Source organism: Trematomus bernacchii, unplaced genomic scaffold (genome assembly GCF_902827165.1).
Source record: "Trematomus bernacchii unplaced genomic scaffold, fTreBer1.1, whole genome shotgun sequence".
In the NCBI taxonomy this organism is placed as follows: Eukaryota; Metazoa; Chordata; class Actinopteri; order Perciformes; family Nototheniidae; genus Trematomus; species Trematomus bernacchii.
In genome coordinates this window covers 212835-234574 of record NW_022987613.1, presented here as the reverse complement: position 1 = coordinate 234574, position 21740 = coordinate 212835, and the positions used below count along the sequence as shown (strand labels likewise).

Sequence of the window (21740 nt, the reverse complement as noted above, 5' to 3'; positions counted from 1 at the left end):
CGAGGAGAGCTGGAGCTTTGATGGAGTCAGGACTCAGAGAGACACGAGGAGAGCTGGAGCTTTGATGGAGTCAGGACTCAGAGAGACACGAGGAGAGCTGGAGCTCTGATGGAGTCAGGACTCAGAGAGAGACACGAGGAGAGCTGGAGCTTTGATGGAGTCAGGACTCAGAGAGACACGAGGAGAGCTGGAGCTTTGATGGAGTCAGGACTCAGAGAGACACGAGGAGAGCTGGAGCTTTGATGGAGACAGGACTCAGAGAGAGACGAGGAGAGCTGGAGCTTTGATGGAGTCAGGACTCAGAGAGACACGAGGAGAGCTGGAGCTCTGATGGAGTCAGGACTCAGAGAGACACGAGGAGAGCTGGAGCTTTGATGGAGTCAGGACTCAGAGAGACACGAGGAGAGCTGGAGCTTTGATGGAGTCAGGACTCAGAGAGAGACACGAGGAGAGCTGGAGCTTTGATGGAGTCAGGACTCAGAGAGAGACACGAGGAGAGCTGGAGCTTTGATGGAGTCAGGACTCAGAGAGACACGAGGAGAGCTGGAGCTTTGATGGAGTCAGGACTCAGAGAGAGACACGAGGAGAGCTGGAGCTTTGATGGCAAACACTGACGGTTTATTTGGAGCTTCGGCCGGAGAATTCACAAGACGTCCTGAGCCACGAGTTGACACAGCGGTTGAGATGCCAAATCAATTCTGAAGCACCCTTCCTCTGGTAGGAGGTTTTAACTAGTTCGGAGTGTAATAATCAACATTCTTCATCAGCGAGACTAAACAATATGGACCCTGAATCTAACTAGAGCTCTCGTCCATACGAAAGAATGTGCGGCAGGGAACCTTCGTCCCTGAACAGTAAACTACCTCATGGCGGCTTGTGCTCGGTCATAGACTGGCAACAACAATGCGCCCACGCTGCCCCTCCTTAAGAGAGATAGCAGCAATACCCAAGGCCGTAGACCTATGCCATGAGAAAGAGACAGTGAGAGGAGAACATTATGAACTGTGTCGAATGTTGAGCAAATGATTCCCTAACACAAACACTTTATACACTAGAAAGCAAGGGAAAGAGGAAGGTCTCAGAAAGGCAACTTACATTACAGGAAGTGTTGGCCAGACGGTTGAAACTTGCATGCATGGTAATTACAAACCAATGTTCTCTCTTCGACCTTCAAAGAATTGATTTCAAAACACTGCTGCTGGTTTATAAAGCATTGAATGGTTTAGGCCCAAAATACATTTCTGATCTCCTGCTAAATGATGAACCATCCAGATCTCTCAGGTCTTCAGGTCAGCTTTCAGAGTCAGAACTAAACCTGGAGAAGTTCAGTTATTATGCTCCAAAACATCTGGAACAAACTCCCAGAAACCTGCCGGTCCGCTGCGACTCTGACTACTTTGAAATCCAGGCTGAAGACTTTTCTGTTTGCCGCTGCTTTTAATTGAACTATTCACATCTCACACTGCACTGTAACTTTTATTCATGTATTTTTTCTTTTAATGTTTCTTTTATTATCTTTGCTTTTTAAATGCCATTTTCTTAATGTCTTTGATTTTTGTAAAGCACTTTGAATTGCCTACTGTTGAAAGTTGCTATATAAATAAACTTGCCTTGCCTTCTGTCTGTCCTAAGGAAGTGAGAATTAGAGGCTAGATGTGAATTCAAACCGCGGGGAAATCAAACCAGAGAAGGAAGTTATACTTAAATGATGATACATTTACTACAACAATCCTATCCCCCCCCCCCCCCCCCTCTCCTCTCACACTGCACTGTAACTTTTATTCATGTATTTTTTCTCTTAAAGGTGGGGTAGGTAAGTTTGAGAAACCGGCTCGAGATACACTTGTTGTTATATTCCATGGAATGCTCTTAACATCCAGATAGCAATGAAAATCTGAAGTGCTTTGACAAAAAATCCATAAAAAAATATCATCTGTGGAAGCTGTAGTACTGTAAAAAGCACGACCAATCATTTTAGCCGGCCCGGCTAAAGTAACTGGATGGCCTACCTGCCTGTCAGCCTTCCATCTGTGCACAAACTTATCTCGTGCCCTCATTGGTCATGTGCGCGTTCGTGTGTGTTGGAGGAGGGGCTCTGTGAGGAAGTGGCAGATTTTCTCCGGTTGTGTATTTTCAAATTCTAGCGCACTCGAGCCGGTTTCTCAAACTTACCTACCCTACCTTTAATGTTTCTTTTATTATCTTTGCTTTTTAAATGCCATTTTCTTAATGTCTTTGATTTTTGTAAAGCACTTTGAATTGCCTACTGTTGAAAGGTGCTACTGTATATAAATAAACTTGCCTTGCCTTCTGTCTGTCCTAAGGAAGTGAGAATTAGAAGCTAGATGTGAATTCAAACCGCGGGAAAATCAATCCAGAGAAGGAAGTTATACTTAAATGATGATACATTTACTACAACAACCCCCCCCTCTCTCTCTCTCGGCCCAGCTGGGTCTCGAACCTCCGTCTCTGGCATCTGAAATGTTTTAAAAATAACCACAGGACGCTGCAGCACCTCTGGCTCCATCCTGCCTCTGTAAACAGCTGACCCTGTCGCCATAGAAACTGCTTTCTGATTTCTCCCGGGCAGGTGGGCTGGGCAAAGGGTCATATGACACGCCGTGGAAGTGGGATATCGCCAGGACAACGGCCTCCATCCTGCTGCACCACAAGGGGCTTTTTCACTCTGCTCCCTGCCTCCATCTTTCCCCGTAACGCTCGTTTACAAAACACTTTCCACAAGATCTGGCCTTCAGATTTAGCTCCGGCAAACAACTCAAGATTCAAGGCTTTTATTTTCATTTGTACAGCAGCTACAGTGTAGTTGTGACAATGAAAATATGAGGTCACAGGCTCCTCCAACAGTGCAACACAATAATACAGATACAATAGTGCAGAATAGTCTATATACAAGTAATTGGAATATTGATATATAAGTTGCAAACAGATGTTATGGATGTTCTTTCAAAAGTTCAGGTGTTTAACAGACGTATGGCCCGTGGTACTGATGTTGAAAAGGGCAGCAACTAAAGTATGTAAGTAGTATTATATTCATTGTTGATTATGTTCTCTATTGGTTCTTATAAAATGTCAGAAAGATGTCTTGCATTGAGTCAAAAACTCAAAGGAATACAGCAAAAGAGCTCAAAACTCACCTCTTTGCACCGGCTTTTAAAGGTCACCTATCATGCTATTTTTAGGCATATATTATGGGTCTCAGATATATAAATATATAAAAACATGTCTGTGATGTGTTTTGCTCAAAATACCAAACAGATCATGCATTTTAGAAATCCCTCATATCCCTCTATTTCAGCCCTGTTAGAGAAACGCTGATTCTGGGTCCGTAGCTTTAAAAAAAAAAGAGAAGGCGGAGCTAATGCCTGATCAGAATTCTACCGGAGATAAACTTAAAGTGGACCTATCATGCTATATTTGAATAATATAGTGTAGGACCATACCTATATAAGGCATATTTATACTTTTTTTTCAAAATACCAAACAGATCATGCATTTTAGCCATGCCTCATTTCGCTCAATTTGACATTTTTTAGATCTGTTTTAGCAAGGGTTGATTCAGTGAGAACAGCACCATCTACAGGCCTGGCATATGTACTACAGCGTCTCCAGCGCTTTCGAACGGCAATGGCCGTGGCTGTCTCCTCCTGATTGGTGGAGTTGGCCCAATAGCCGTAGCGCCACCGTCCTGACGTCAGGACAGTGTTCAAATCTGGATCAGTTTTTATCAGATCCGTTGCAGCCCCTTTTTTAGAGATTTGGGTATGGAGGAAAATAGAGAGGGTTGTGTTTTCTGACACTTGGTGAGTTCCCTGGAACACCGGGGACACATGTTCATGTAGAAAAGACGTACAAAAGTGCATTTTGCATGATAGGTCCCCTTTAAATTCTGCTGTGATAAAACGCCATCATGTTCTAAACCACATCAAGGATTATTTCTGAAACAGAATGGAGCTCAAATGCTCTTTCTCTTGCGGGTTTACCACAAGGTGAGTTCCTTTTTTTATTTCCTGCTTTTTAAACACATGCTCTCTCCAGTACAGGTTAGCTCTGAGTGTTAGCGAGGCTTGCTAATGTAAACAAAGACGAGATTACGTCCAAAACACGTCAGGCATTGTTTCTGATAGCAACTCTCTGTGTGTCCACCATCCGAAATGACGTCATATCGGCAGCAAATCTGTATCCGCCCGTTGTACCCCCGTTTTTAAAAGATGTGGGTACGGAGGAAAAGAGAGAGGGTTTTATTTTCTGACGCTGCGTGAGTTCCCCGACACACCGGGGACACATGTTTATGTATAAAAGACATCACAAAGTGCATTTTGCATGATAGGTCCCCTTTAAGGTTAGTTTTTACATTTGTATGTGTTTTTATATGTTTCTAGTTATTGTGCTTTTTTATTATTTGACTTCCATTGTGTTATTCTATATTGTATGTGTTCCCTGTACAGCACGTTGGTCTGCTGAGGTTGTTTTTAAATGTGCCATATAAATAAATAAAGATTGAGATTGCGATTGAAAAGTGGAGCGAAGAATCCAGATCACATTTAAGGAGCTGAGACTTTTCACTTTTTATTCATCGAGCGCGGCGTTTCTCAACATCAATCTCCTCTCCAGAACTTTCATATATTTAGGGAGAAAATAAATTTATTTTGCTCAGAGGTTTCCTTATGCCAGGAGCTAATGCAAGTCAAATATAAATGTAAATGTAGGCATGTGGTATGATGAATGTATATGAATATAAAGGACGAATAATACAAACAAAGCCCTCCCTGCAAAGCTTGGATCCAACACATCTCTCCCTCTGCTTATTTCATTTTTATATTTATTCTCAATGTCTTTCTTTCCATATCTATTTTTACTTTAGTTAAACATATTTTTTTTAATTATTGTATTACTATTTCTACATGGTTTTACTAATATTGGCCTTCTTTTGTTTTTAAATCAGTTGTCTTATTACGTGTTATTTGTCTAAATTACGTACATGCACGCATTTGCAAATAAATTATAACATTTTAAGAATTCCAATTTAAAGTCAAATCTCCCAAGAGGATAAGAAAATGCATTTGGGCCATTAATTAAACATCGTTCCACCTCTTCTGCACATGCTGTTAGAAAATGATGTACATGAGTCTGTATGAATGTGTGAATAAAGAGTCCCAGCATGCCTGAAATAGGAGGTGAGAAAAATGCATCTGGGACGTTTATTAAATATGTTTCCATGCACTTCTAAGATGATATGATGTTCCTAATCTACGACTTTCTTTGGTTTGGAAATAATTTGTGTTTTTATGTGTTCATTTGTAGAAAATGTGGTGCATGAGTCTGCCTGACTTTGTGAATATAGAATCCAAGCATGCCTGAAACAGGAGGTGAGAAAATGCATCTGGGACGTTCTACGCAGATATGAGACCGGCTCTGGCATCTTCTGCAGATTGGGTTTCAGGTGGGGAGATCGTTCTGTTTGAGTGAGACGAGGGTCCGGTGATCAAAAAGGTATCCCCCCCTCCAGCCTCTCACCCATCTCTTCTCTCTTTGACATTTCTGCACACTTCCTAGGATCTGACATTTCATTTTTCAAACAGACACAGATTCCAAAACAACACAGACAACAGACCCATCTCTAACAAAGTGCCTCCTCCTGGATCACATCTAAAAATCACTATTACAAACGTGAGCATTCCAGAAAGTTAATCAATAAATACATTCACTTTGGGACAACTAGTTCAAACTCTGTAAACTCTGAGAGCAGAGCGGGGAGAAGTACTCAGGTCTTGTACTTGAGTAGAAGTAGAAGTACCCAGATCTTGTACTTGAGTAGAAGTACTCAGGTCTTGTACTTGAGTAAAAGTAGAAGTACCCAGATCTTGTACTTGAGTAGAAGTACTCAGGTCTTGTACTTGAGTAAAAGTAGAAGTACTCAGGTCTTGTACTTGAGTAAAAGTAGAAGTACTCAGATCTTGTACTTGAGTAAAAGTAGAAGTACTCAGGTCTTGTACTTGAGTAGAAGTAGAAGTACCCAGATCTTGTACTTGAGTAGAAGTACTCAGGTCTTGTACTTGAGTAAAAGTAGAAGTACTCAGGTCTTGTACTTGAGTAAAAGTAGAAGTACTCAGATCTTGTACTTGAGTAAAAGTAGAAGTACTCAGGTCTTGTACTTGAGTAAAAGTAGAAGTACTCAGATCTTGTACTTGAGTAAAAGTAGAAGTACCAGAGTGTAGGAATACTCTGTTGCAGTAAAAGTCCTGCATTCAAAATGTTCCTCAAGTGAAAGTATAAAAGTATTATCATCAAAATATAGTGAAAGTAGCGACAGTAAAAGTAGTCATTGTGCAGATTGGTCCATTTCAGAATAATATATATGATATGTTTTATAATGATTGATCATTAAAGTGTTCTCAAAGCAAAGTAACTAAAGGTATTACACCATTTACCTCTGAACTGTAGTGGAGTAGAAGAATCTCAAGATTATACTTAAGTACAGTAACTTAGTAAATGTACTTAGTAGTTGCTTTCCACCTCGCTGCTAGACGTTGCACTTTATGATCTGACTGAGAGAGTTCCTGCTCTTTGAGGACGTCACCCTGACATCAGAGAAAAGACAGAACGAACGCACCATCAATCCTCATGTTTGTCTGAATGTTAAAACAGGACAGTTTCCTTCATCCCGCCACCTCTCCTCTCCTCTCTGTCCCATCTCTCCCCCGCCCCCCTTCCTCTCGTGCTCTCCCAAGTGCGAGGTAATGATCGTTTCCATGGCAACTAAAACCAGCTCACAGAGCGGGTTTGTTTTAATCCGGCGCCCCTCTCTCTTTCTCTCCTCCCCCCCCCCCCCCCATCCTCCCTCTCTCCCCTCCTGTCAGCACGGTCTAAATGTAATGATAATAAATGAAATAATGGCGACCCTGCACCTCATCATCACAGCTGTAATCTATCGCCGGTGGAGTCACCATCATCATCATCATCTTCTTCCTCCCAGTGACATCATCACAATGGTGTCAGGTCCATTCACGCTGGATTTAGATAATCTCATCCACTGTGGGGAGAGGAGCACCCACACCGCTGAAACATACCCCAACAAAACATCCAGTGCACGGGATATTCTGCAGGAATACAACCCGAAAACACACACGTGCAAAACATGCAACTCACCATATATAACTATCATATTCTATTGACATGTATATTGACTTTTTGCACTACTTTTTACTTTGTATTTTTGTATTTTATTATGTATGTTGCATTGTTGGAGGAGCTCATGTCAGAAAGATTTCATTGCCATTTCTACACTGTAGCTGCTGAGCATATGACAATAAAACCTTTGAATCTTTGAATCTTGAAAAAAATTAAAGTGGACCTATCATGCTATATTTGAATAATATAGTGTAGGACCATACCTATATAAGGCATATTTATACTTTTTTTTTTTCAAAATACCAAACAGATCATGCATTTTAGCCATGCCTCATTTTGCTCAATTTGACAATTTCTAGCTCTGTTTTTGCAAGGGCAGATTCAGTGAGAACAGCACCATCTACAGGCCTGGCATATGTACTACAGCGTCTCCAGCGCTTTCGAACGGCAATGGCCGTGGCTGTCTCCTCCTGATTGGTGGAGTTGGCCCAATAGCCGTAGCGCCACCGTCCTGACGTCAGGACAGTGTTCAAATCTGGATCAGTTTTTATCAGATCCGTTGCAGCCCCTTTTTTAGAGATTTGGGTATGGAGGAAAATAGAGAGGGTTGTGTTTTCTGACACTTGGTGAGTTCCCTGGAACACCGGGGACACATATTCATGTAGAAAAGACGTACACAAGTGCATTTTGCATGATAGGTCCCCTTTAAGTTTAAATAAGTCCACGTAGACTTTTTATATCACACGGGACACGATCATTGTTCTCCTTGGTGAAAAGTCCCGTGTTTTTTTGCTCCAAACCTTACACATTGACGAGGTCTTTTATTATCATAACGTTTTTACGATGCAGTTTTGTTTTTGCGGAACGTAATTATGTTTGCGAACAGGCTGCTCACAAGTCCCTATTCTTCAACGTAACACACAAAGCATGGATGGCTCCAGATCCAGAAAATAACGCAAACTGAACACTTTGAGAAAATTGTGACATTTTAGAACAACATGGCACCTTTGGCGTTATTGATCATACATCGTGCAGAGGGCGAGATATCGTACAACACGATAATTATTGTATGTTAATAAGATGCTTAAAAAAGTCAACATTGACTTTTGGTTTCACACGGGACACGAACAACGGACTCCTGAATGAATGAATTGTTTTTTTTAAGTTCTACTTCAAAGAAATGGTAGAAGATGGTCTTTTTTTATTCCTGACATATGTAGGTTCTCAAAAAATGATGTTAATTCTTCATTAATGAAATGGGTTGTCTCTTAAGAACCATTTTTGACCAACGAGGCTCAGTGTGAACTCGATTTATTAGCATAAAATGAGTTGGTAGTAGTTGGGATTGTGTGTTAACGTGATTCTACGAAGACCAGGCTGCTACCTGAAGCCTTTCTCCATCTCTCTCTGCTTCTAGGAGCCGTTTAGTTTCCAAACACAAGTCAACGGGGAGTTAAACATTCACCGTGTGTTTCTCGTTGTGTGTTTAAGAGCAGCACATGTCCGCCGGGCAGCGCCTCGCAGCATCTCCGAGGAGAACAGCTGTTGAGCAGAGCTGGAGATATTTACTCTCATCAGCAGCAGCCAGGGTTTTATTTTTTCATATATATAACGGGAGCAAAAAGGAGACTTGTCAGCATCCCTAATCGCCCGACAACACCGTAAAACTCCTTCTTCTTCTTCTTCTTCTGCTCTTTATAATCCCGTAGGACACGACCAGCCCCCATCCTCTGCCCGTCCCGCACCAAACCGCTCTGTTGCTAGGAGACTGGAGGGGTGAGACGACTGCCCCCACCCCCGCTGGCAGTCACACACACACACACACACACACACACAGGTCAGGAGGGGGGGGGGGGCGGTTCACGGGAAGCAGCTGGGTCACAAAGACAGAAGACATCACATCCACCGAGGGGAGAAATGTACCCATCTTCAACTTTTATAGTTGACACATAAACGTGAAGATGGTGTTTTATTCTGACACGCAGAACGCCACTTAAAATCTACGGGTGGCACAGCAGAACCAAAAGCCATAACCGGATTTTAGGAATTATATTTTGCTGTTGTGGGAAGGGAAGTCACGCTGCCAATACCAGTGACATTCCTCAATAGCATGGTAAAAAACTAAAAAAGGAACACTAAATCCTTTATACTGGTTTAACAGCTAATAATTCCCTCTCTAACATCTATTTTTAATGATGTGAAAACTGTGTTTATTTAAAGGGGACCTATCATGCAAAATGCACTTGTGTACGTCTTTTATACATGAATATGTGTCCCCGGTGTTCCAGGGAACTCACCAAGTGTCAGAAAACACAACCCTCTCTATTTTCCTCCATACCCAAATCTCTAAAAAAGGGGCTGCAACGGATCTGATAAAAACTGATCCAGATTTGAACACTGTCCTGACGTCAGGACGGTGGCGCTACGGCTATTGGGCCAACTCCACCAATCAGGAGGAGACAGCCACGGCCATTGCCGTTCGAAAGCGCTGGAGACGCTGTAGTACATATGCCAGGCCTGTAGGTGGTGCTGTTCTCACTGAATCTGCCCAGAGCTAGAAATTGTCAAATTGAGCAAAATGAGGCATGGCTAAAATGCATGATCTGTTTGGTATTTTGAAAAAAAAAAAGTATAAATATGCCTTATAGGTATGGTCCTACACTATATTATTCAAATATAGCATGATAGGTCCACTTTAAGTTTCTCACTGACAAGTATGATTTACAAAGACTACAAATGTAAGGATAGCGTTATAATCGACCTTCGCCTAAGTGCATCATAGTGCATCATTCTATGGAAACTCCGTTGACCAGCTGCTAATAGCTATCAGCTAACGTTAACTAGCATGGATTTTTTGTTCACCAAGTGCAAATCTATAGAACCTCTTCTCATTGGCTGCTAACAGCTAACTGCTAACAGCTAACATGAACAAACATGGATGTTCTATTAATCAAGTGTAGTGCAAATCTACCGAATCTTCTTCAGCTGCTAAGAGCTAACTGCTAACAGCTAATGTTTACTAGCATGGAACAGAGTGCATCTTATGGCGCGTTTCCACTACACGGCCTCGCTCGGCCCCGCTCGGTATGGCTGGGCCTCGTTAGGACTGGCTCACTTTATGGCGCATTTCCATTACAGTTTAGGAACTGGGGTAGTATCTATAGTAACGCAGTGTAGGCGGAGCCGTGACGTGATCTTCAGAGAACCCCAGAAAAAACAACACAGCCGTTAGCTGTTAGCACTCAGAGCTCACAGCTCCTCATATATGTTCAGAAACTAGACAAAAGTTAAACAAGTACAAACCACAGACTGCCTGTGTCATGGTGAATACAGTCGCTGCTTTATTTAAGTCTGTATAGGCCGTTGTTGTGAGTGTGGACGGTCGGAGCATATACTGCGTTAGCTTAGCCAATCTCCATTTAGAAAACACGCATTTTAAAAGGTTTTTCCCCTGCCGTCTGTCTGCAGACTTGTCAAAGCATTAATTCATGGTTTTTACTAACCGGTATCAGTATGTTGTTACTTCGGCATCATTTTGAAACGTGTATTACAATTAAATCACGGTCAAATATGTCCATCTTGTTGTAGTTGTAGCCCCCTTGCCAGCGATGCTCTCTCTAGTTTAGCATACTCAGCCCGACTCAGCCTCGTTGTCTCTGGCCCTAGACCCGCGATTTTATGAGGCCAGAAAAACTGTGAATTAGGACCCGCCGGCCGGTACTAGGCCAAGTGGAAACGCAACCAAAGACGGGCCGCTGACGTCACAGCCCTCTTAAAACCGTGCTCCGCGCTGTAGTGGAAACGCGCCAATAGTGCAAATCTATAGAACCTCTTCTCATTGGCTGCTAACAGCTAACTGCTAACAGCTAACATGAACAAACATGGATTTTTTTTATTAATCATCATCATAGTGCAATTCTATAGAACCTCATGACTGTTTCTAACTGCTAACAGGCTAACGTTAACTAGCATGGATTTTTTGTTCAGCAAGTGCATCATAGTGCAACTCTATAGAACCTTTTAGCTGCAGCTAACAGCTAACTGCTAACAAGCTAATGTTAACTAGCATGGAATAAGTGCACGTAGTATCCACTGCTAGGTTTCTGTAAATTAAATCAAATGAGACAGTGCAGATTAACAAAACAAATTCTAACCAACCAGTCCGCAACATCTTCAAATTGTTGTACATTATGGGACGTTTGGCATCAATGCTACATCGTACAGAGGGCCAAATTGGATGACTCTGATACTAAATGTCTGGTATCGTTACCTCACTTCAAGGGGAGGACCAGATAGACCGGAAAGCCCTGCCTCACAATATGTAGCTTAAGTTGCAGCAGCAGTGATGTCAGAGGGACTGTCTTTATTTGTGTGTGTGTGTGTGTGTGTGTGTGTGTGTGTGTGTGTGTGTGTGTGTGTGTGTGTGTGTGTGTGAGTAAAGATGGCTGTGTCAACAGTACTCATGACTCAGATTATCTCACTGCAGATGTGACAACAGGTCATCTTTTAAAGCCCCATCTCCCCCTCTATAAATCTATCACACTGCTAATGGACACAGCAATGACACAACCCTTGTTTCTTCTTCTGTGTGTCAGCGTATGTGTGTGTGTGTGTGTGTGTGTGTGTGTGTGTGTGTGTGTGTGTGTGACATTAAAACTATGGGACAAAAGAGACCATTACCTCCACATTGCCCCAAATGTCTGCTTCTGTTTCTCTTCTTTCACCATCCTCCTCAATTCATGACGCCCTGTCATTAAATCCACATTATGTGCTCTTGTCCCACATCCATATCTTTGTGTGTGTGTGTGTTTCTCCCCCCGCCTGCTCCCATGATGAACATTATTTGATAGAGTGTGTGACATCCCCGATATCCCAGCGAGACGCAGACGGTCCCACCGGCCGGCTGCTGACGTTTCAGTCTCAAAGCGGTTTGAAAATGACGGCTCAGAGTCCATTATCAGACCGTCCCAGTTCGTTAAACGTCGGCCCGGCAAAGGTATTAAAAATGACGGTGGGAAGATTATTGCCGTCTTAAAGACTCCCTGTGTGTGTGTGTGTGTGTGTGTGTGTGTGTGTGTGTGTGTGTGTGTGTGTGTGTGTGTGTGTGTGTGTGTGTGTGTGTGTGTGTGTGTGTGTGTGTGTGTGTGTGTGTGTGTGAGAGAGAGGAACAGAACTATCTCCCACACAGGGGGGAGGCCCCCGGGCCAGTTAAAAATGGTGTTAATTTCTCGTCCTATGGGAAAGCAAAGAGCGGTCTCTCCATGGCAACAGAGAGGGTGCTGAAGGGAGGAAACAGAGCAGCGACCCCCTCTTTGTACAGCACACACACACACACACACACACACACACACACACACACACACACACACACACACACACACACACACACACACTGACACATGCAAAGAGCAGCAGTGTTTCATCAGCGCGTACAGTAACCGTCACATAACGTCTGCAGTCTGACAGGAAAATAATCGGCAACTATTTTTGATTGATTGTTAAAGTCATTTTTCATACAGAAAATGCAGTTTTCCAGCTTCTCAAATATGGAGATTTCCTGCTTCTCTGTTTGATTTCACATTAAAGTGAATATCTTGGGGTTTAGGACAGACAAAATAAGACTTCTAAATACATCACCCTGGACCCTTTACCATTTTCTGACAATTTATAGGCCAATTTGATTGTCGAGCCAATCATTGATGGAGTTTTCTTGTCTCAGTTTCTCTGAATTTCTGAATCTCCGTCTTACCTACAAAGAACAATGCTCATCAAAGTCACTAGCTTACATTCAGAGGTTAATTCTTTCTCAATTTATAGACTATAGTTGACTAATGGTATCTATTAGTTGTTTGAGAAGAAAAATCTCCAACAGGTTTGAAAATCAGTCCTTTGGTAAAGTATTTTGTGATGGAAACATTTCTTTAAAAGCTGTTTTCAGCCTCAAATATGGAGATTTTCCATTTGACAGTAAATCGTTTGATCTAGAAAACAATTTGTAGTTGCAGCCTTTGTTTTATGAATATCAGTCTTTCTTACAAAGACAGGCCAATAAAAGTCAAACAGCGCCTCACATGCAGAGGTAAATTCTTGCTAATCAAGAGATACAACAATTGTACAATGTATCATGCCTTTAAATGCTGTTTTCAGCCCCTCTGATATGGAGATTTCCTGCTATATATATATATATAATATTTCATATCCTTGGGTTTGGGACAAAACAAGACATTTAAAGACATCAGCTTGAACCCTTAGAAACTAGGATTGATGTTTTTCATTATCTCCTGTCATTTGATAAACTAGGAAAATCAGGATGTGATATAAGATTTTTTATCTAGATTCCTGAGCAATCAATCGACTTTATTTATTCATACAGGTAAAAAACAACTACTTTCTTATGGTGACCTAGCTAAGAAGGCACAAAGTTGAGCATTGATTTCATATATCTGATTAAATTCACGAAATACAGTGAAAACGACTGAATGCATCAACAGGAAAGGTTCAATATAACACAAACAGACTAAAACATTGTTATGCATTGAAGCAAGAATAGTTTTTGGTCATCTGGAAATAATTGGCGTTTTAATTAATAATGAACCTTGTTGTTAGTTTCAGCTCTAATTGACATAAAGTCGTTAACAAAGAAGTGTTTTCTGGCCTCAAACAGACACTCTTTTAGTCCAAAAATCTACTTTCTGATTCCTGTTTGGGTCGGATATCGTTTTTCCATCACCCGCGTTTCCTCTAATAAGCCCTGCCAGAGAAGGAGGGGGACGAAACAAACAAAAAACCCGAGACAAAAGCAACCGCAGATTCTGTATGCAATTTAAAACAGCATTAATGCAAATGCTGGTGAATAATAGGGCCGTCTTCTTTTGACTCGCTGGCCTCGCCACACAAGAGGAGCTCTCAGGGGAAACGTGGACTAATTAATCAGATAATAATGACGATGTTCCTCCGCACGTCTGACGGGCAGACACAAACATTTAGGGGCCGTTTATCAAGAAGGTTTATTCACAAATCTGTTCATAAGACATAATGCAGAAATGTGAAATGGGAGGAGATGCGAGACAGTAAGCAGATAGTCTTTAAAATATATTTACCAACGTGTTAAGGTTTGGAGAAGTGCCTCTTTTATACAGTATCTTATACAACCTACTAGACAAAGAAACTACTAAATGGTTCCAAAACGTTTTTCCAACAGTTTAAAGCTAGCTGCACAAAGATAACAACAAAAAAGACTAACCCTAACCCTGAGAGACACATTTTGTAATGCACTGCTATAGGTATCAACTTTTACATTTCTGGTATCCTGACATCTCTACCTGTTAGTTCAGCTTTGGGACATACTAACTTTGAGTCTGATAGATTGGAGGAATGTTAAAATGAAAAGTTTTATACAAAGGACGTCGTGACTACACGATGCAACTTTAACTTTTGAGCATCATTGAATCGCGTGTGTGTGCGTGTGTGTGTGTGAGACGCACATAGATATTTACAGATTCCAGTTGACATGGCAACAAAAAGCAACAGCTCGCCGCACTAACATGTTCAGCACGATGCTCATGTCAGCAGAAACGGTGCATTAAAGGACTTTCTTTTTCTATCTCTAAACTGGATGTACTGTGACTCGTCTCGGGGAAAGTGTGTGTTGTGCATCTGTGTGTGTGTGTGTGTGTGTGTGTGTGTGTGTGTGTGTGTGTGTGTGTGTGTGTGTGTGTGTGTGTGTGTGTGTGTGTGTGTGTGTGTGTGTGTGTGTGTGTGTGTGTGTGTGTGTGTGTGTGTGTGTGTGTTAGTGATGTCCCGTTCCCCTCCTCCTCCTGCTCTGTAGCATCCTCTAATCAGGACATAATGAGAGCTAAACGAGGGTGCATCTCCACACTCTGCAGAACAGACATGGACAGAAAACCAGAAGAATAATTCTGTGTTTTAAAAGAATGTGTGTGTGTGTGTGTGTGTGTGTGTGTGTGTGTGTGTGTGTGTGTGTGTGTGTGTGTGTGTGTGTGTGTGTGTGTGTGTGTGTGTGTGTTTGTTTGCTTCTGTCCCGCCACACACTGAAGCCGCCCTGTGTGACACACAGAGAGACCTTCTCTGTCTCTATCATCCCCACCCCCATACACACACACACACACACACACACACACACACACACACACACACACACACACACACACACAAACACACATGCCCCCGTACAGAAACTTGGCACACCCCAGGAGCAGCTGCAGCGGGGGGGTGGAGAAGAGACACACCCCCCCGCCCTGCAGCCGTACGACCAGGAGCCACTGACCATTGTGTGTGTGTGTGTGTGTGTGTGTGTGTGTGTGTGTGTGTGTGTGTGTGTGTGTGTGTGTGTGTGTGTGTGTGTGTGTGTGTGTGTGTGTGTGTGTGTGTGTGTGTGTGTGTGTGTGTGTCAGCTCGTGTGTGTGTCACTTCCTCCCCTGGCCCAGGACGTCTAATTTCTAAATAGGGAATAACACAACCCAGATGAATGTAAACAGATTTGATTGGTTGCCTCTGACTCATTATTAGCAGCTTGTGTTGTTTTTATTAGCAGAGTCAGGCTTTATGATATTAGATATAAGGTGTTTGCACTCCTCTAATAAAGTGTTAGACTTTCTGCAGACCTTATTCCTCACAGAGAAATCAGCAGGGTCAGATTACTATGAAATCTAGTCTGGAAACAAATTAAACACCAGTTTTAGTAATTGGTTTAAACATAATCCATTGGAATGCACAACAAATGAATCTAATCTGATTAATTTTGGACTACTTCAACATTAAAACATTGAAATATGGTACTTTATACAATACAAAAATATTCGCAGCCAGATGAAAATAGATTTCCACAAATAATATTGTAATTGAAAACTGAGAAAAATAGGAAATCTCACCATTTGAGCGTCTAAAAATAGTTTTCTGATATTGTTTTGCACGGAAAATTACTTTTAAAGGGGCCCTATTCTGCTTTACGTCCAGAACATATTGACATCACCATGTTACACTCGGGGGACATCTCTAAGCGGTTGACCAATCACAACAGAGCTGGCCAGCTAACCAATCAGAGCAGACTGGACTCTGGTTTCAGACAGAGGGTGAAAAGATGTGCTGCAGCTGAACATTAAAGCATGGAGACATGTCCCAGTAGAGACACTACATACTGATATACACCTGAACATCAGCAGGAGAGGACTCTTTAAAGTAGAGACACTACATACTGATATACACCTGAACATCAGCAGGAGAGGACTCTTTAAAGTAGAGACACTACATACTGATATACACCTGAACATCAGCAGGAGAGGACTCTTTAAAGTAGAGACACTACATACTGATATACACCTGAACATCAGCAGGAGAGGACTCTTTAAAGTAGAGACACTACATACTGATATACACCTGAACATCAGCAGGAGAGGACTCTTTAAAGTAGAGACACTACATACTGATATACACCTGAACATCAGCAGGAGAGGACTCTTTAAAGTAGAGACACTACAGACTGATATACACCTGAACATCAGCAGAAGAGGACTCTTTAAAGTAGAGACACTACATACTGATATACACCTGAACATCAGCAGGAGAGGACTCTTTAAAGTAGAGACACTACATACTGATATACACCTGAACATCAGCAGGAGAGGACTCTTTAAAGTAGAGACACCACATACTGATATACACCTGAACATCAGCAGGAGAGGACTCTTTAAAGTAGAGACACTACATACTGATATACACCTGAACATCAGCAGGAGAGGACTCTTTAAAGTAGAGACACTACATACTGATATACACCTGAACATCAGCAGGAGAGGACTCTTTAAAGTAGAGACACTACATACTGATATACACCTGAACATCAGCAGGAGAGGACTCTTTAAAGTAGAGACACTACATACTGATATACACCTGAACATCAGCAGGAGAGGACTCTTTAAAGTAGAGACACTACATACTGATATACACCTGAACATCAGCAGGAGAGGACTCTTTAAAGTAGAGACACTACATACTGATATACACCTGAACATCAGCAGGAGAGGACTCTTTAAAGTAGAGACACTACATACTGATATACACCTGAACATCAGCAGGAGAGGACTCTTTAAAGTAGAGACACTACATACTGATATACACCTGAACATCAGCAGGAGAGGACTCTTTAAAGTAGAGACACTACATACTGATATACACCTGAACATCAGCAGGAGAGGACTCTTTAAAGTAGAGACACTACAGACTGATATACACCTGAACATCAGCAGAAGAGGACTCTTTAAAGTAGAGACACTACATACTGATATACACCTGAACATCAGCAGGAGAGGACTCTTTAAAGTAGAGACACTACATACTGATATACACCTGAACATCAGCAGGAGAGGACTCTTTAAAGTAGAGACACTACATACTGATATACACCTGAACATCAGCAGGAGAGGACTCTTTAAAGTAGAGACACTACATACTGATATACACCTGAACATCAGCAGGAGAGGACTCTTTAAAGTAGAGACACTACATACTGATATACACCTGGACATCAGCAGGAGAGGACTCTTTAAAGTAGAGACACTACATACTGATATACACCTGAACATCAGCAGGAGAGGACTCTTTAAAGTAGAGACACTACATACTGATATACACCTGAACATCAGCAGGAGAGGACTCTTTAAAGTAGAGACACTACATACTGATATACACCTGAACATCAGCAGGAGAGGACTCTTTAAAGTAGAGACACTACATACTGATATACACCTGAACATCAGCAGGATAGAGCCCTATAATGATGTAGTGATAATTGTGACCTATACAGTGATAAATGTACTTTTTGCATTCACAGCCTCTTTATAATAGTTAATAGTGAAAAATGAGGTTCAGACTGAATGTAATCACGGTTTAAAGACTCTAACCAAATGCATCTGATTACTTAACTCCTAACCATTATCCCACCCTGTAAACCTCACCTGGAGGATGTTGAATAGTTAACCAAAGGGGTGTATATTGAGGTCTAAAGTCAACGCTATTGAACATGTCCTGCTGCACCTGCAGAGCTTCACCTGCCCTCCTGCTGCAGGAAACTGAATCTCAGGAGGAGATTAGAGCAGGTTAGTGAAGGCCTGAATCTAAACCCTGCTTTCACACAGGTAACACACCTGTGGAGGGATCAGTGCCATTCAGACATTAAAAACAAAGCTTTCAGTGGAGCTCCAGAGACTCTGTGTCCCAGCAGGATGGGGGTTATTCCCTGAAGGCACTCATTTAAAATGGTGGTTGTCTGTTTTCTGGCACAGAGACATGGAGAGGGGCGATGCTCCGTTTATCTTTGAATCAGAATTACTGTCATCAAACATACTCTCACTCTCTCTGTAGTTTCATATAGTTAATATTCCATGCCTCACATATATATAATAACTTGCTTTATATTGTGTTACTGTAAATTTGTAATTCAACATGTATATTTTCTACTTTCTTGTTTATTTCTAGTCTTTTAATTTGTATATTACAATGCCTTTTTATGCTGCTGCAACGCAAACATTTCACAAATTGGGATCAATAAAGTATTTCTTATCTTATCTTAGTCTATTCGACTACATCTTGTAATAGTGATTTCTCAGAGTTTCCGTCCACAAAAAGCTTAAAAAAGAACCAGAAACTTAGACGGAATAAAGCTGTCTGTTTTGTGTCTAACAGAAATACACATAATGTACATATTTACACATTTTTCAGACTATAAAATGCTAATAGAAACTACAAAAATGTAGACATAAGTGTGTTGTGTGTGTGTGTATTTGTACACAAAGCTACCTCTTATATCTGCACGGCTTTCCACTTGTCATGCCAATACTGCACATATTATATTTTATTTTTACCGGTATATATTGCTATATTTTTGTATGTGATAGTAGTTTTCTTAAAATATGTTTTGTTTCAGAGATCTGAAACTGTGTTTATGTCTGCATCATATAAGGCAAATTCCTTGAATGTGTTACACCTGTTTCTGATTCTGATATTTAAATGAGTAAATATGCATACATTGACATTTACTTAATTATTGCAATGCTTTGTCATACCTCGTTTATCAATGCTGTTATTTATTTATGAGTGTCTGTGTCCATCACTAGCAGGATATATCAGATGAATGGAGAGCGCCCTGACTTCCTCACCCCTTCATCCGGAAACATGTGAGCTCCGAGTCGCTTTCAGGCCCTTTTGTCCCCCCCCCCCCCCTATCACGCTTACCAATTACGCACACCGGGACAAATGCATCGGTGAAATTATAATAATGATATATATTTTTTCCTAAATAAATGTTTTCTCCTGCAGTCTTTAACGGGGCTTCACGTGCACAATGAAACGCTGCAGCTGCACAGGTGTTGCCAGAGCAACGAGTGCCGATCCGCATCAGCCCAGGACAATGAGAGGAAAAGTGCGAAGACTATAGAGGGACTATTTTCTGCAAAACAAAGACAAATATTCGACTGGTTTTAACCTCGATTGGTCTGTCAAAGGAGGATTAATGGATGCCCTGTGTCATTTTTGATAAGTAATAATAGATGCATGGTTCTTAGAGTCTCCAAAAGTAGAATGAGAGCCTTCAGTTATAAAGATCCCAGTTTGTGTTCGGGATGCAACACCCTCCCCACATAGCAGAGCAGGAGTTTTATTTTTTAATAAAGCTTAAAAATTGCTTATAAATAGGGCTGGCTCGTGCTTAATGTTTCATATATTTTATTTTTATTTATTTTATCGAATTTAAATATTTTTTTCTTTTAATATATTTAATTTCTTTTGTATATATTTAATTTAACTTAATTTTATTGTTTTTAAATATATTTTATTTTAATTTATTTTTAATATATTTTATTAAACTTAATATAATTCTATTTTATTACATTTAAATATATTTTATTGTATTATAATTTATCATATTTTATTTATTTTAATATATTTTATTTAAATGTATTCTATGGATTTGTATTATGTGTTAACTGGAATTAAAACATATACTTTACTGTCATTCATGTTGATAATGTAAATCCCCTGAGACACTTGTCATGGGGGGCTGTATAAATAAAATGTTTTTTAAAATGTGACAGTCAGAAATGCTGGAGCATCAGAGCTAAGTTAGTGCCTGTAGCCCAGCATGCCTTTGCATCCACGCACGCACGAACGCGCACATGCATCACCACAATCAAGCATGCACGAGACCTGCACGATGATAAAAAATGCTTCTGATATAAAGAGTCAACACTGTGCACACAGAGGACTTTAACCTCTCTACAGGGGGGGGTGGGGGGCGCGAGAGAAAGAGCGAGGACACCTTTCACCACCGCGATTTGCCAGGAGGCACCGGCGTTGCCATGGCAGCAGGGATGAGAGTGCTCATGTTGGGATGTGGACACAAAGTGAGGCTGCACCAGCAAGAAAAAAAACCAGAAAGGCGAGCCGGGACCAAAACACCAAGTTACCTTTCATTAAAATCATCATGAAGTTATAAAGGCGGCGACGGGACATCCAGTCCCACACACACACACACACACACACACACACACACACACACACTATAAAGACACACGCACACACTTTACCGTTGTCTTGACCGGGACGTACAGCACGGGTTTCCCCGGGGCTCCTTTCTTCTTCTCCCCCCCCAACACGTTGGTTCCGACCGTGAAGCCTTTGGACTTTACCCAGAATTTGAATTTGGCGTTGATGTTGTCCATGTACACGCCGTCCGACTCGTCGCTCTGCAACAGAGTCTGCATGATCTTGTTGTATTTCCTCCGGGTGACCGTCTTTGTTTTCCCGGAGTCTCCATAAGTCCGGAGACACCAGTCCTGAAATTCCCCGAACATCTCCGCCTCCAGAACCACCGGACTCCGGCTCCTTTTGGGCGCATCCACGCACGCCTTTTTCGTTGCCATCGCTCCCTTTCTCCCTCTCTTTCTCCCCCCCCCCTCTGAACAGCCCAGGCTAATAAGAAGAAGCACTTGGTTGAATCTCCTCCCTTTTGGCCCCTTTTGCGCGTGCTGTCCTGTCCTGCGCGTAAAAAAAAGCAGATCCGGTTCCGCGCCGGTTCTTCTGTGCAAACCGGGTCAGTTTGCAGAACACCTGTTAGCAGCGAGCTGTCCCGAACCGCAGCGCTGAGAAATGTCCTCACATCCAGAGAGAGAGAGAGAGGGAGGGAGAGAGAGAGGGGGGAGAGAGAGAGATGGGGGGGGGGGGGGGGCTGTCCTACTGCACGCGGGGCGGGTTTCTCCCACCTGTGCGTAAAGAGGAAGAGAAAAAGGCACAGTCCTCGCGCTAAACAACAAAGAAAACACAATGCTTGCAAACAGTCGTCGCTCCTCTCCCGACCTACTTTCTGACAGCAGCTTTAAGAGGCTCGGTGTTTCTGTCCGAGCAGCACCTGATGTTCTGCTGATCACACCAACACCTGTTTGAATGCATTGTCTCTCTGTCCCGTTAATACAGCATTTACATCAGAGGCTCGCTCTGCAGGCTGCTCTGCAGAGCGAGCAGAGCATGTCCGGTTTGAAGACATCTGATGATGAGATAGGCCAAAAAACCCTCATTACACC

At 41.9% G+C, this 21740-nt stretch overlaps 1 protein-coding gene across 1 annotated transcript in view; it reads right to left on the bottom strand.

Annotated features, from left to right (window-relative positions):
- Positions 1–21274, bottom strand: part of LOC117483702 (nucleolar protein 4-like) — a 54605-nt gene extending 33331 nt beyond the window's left edge. Inside the window, exon 1 of the mRNA XM_034132058.1 lies at positions 20748–21274. Within this exon, the coding sequence (XP_033987949.1) occupies positions 20748–21083 (336 nt within the window). The 5' untranslated portion in view covers positions 21084–21274. The remainder of the gene's footprint in view (positions 1–20747) is intronic.
- Between the last annotated feature and the right edge of the window lie 466 nt (positions 21275–21740).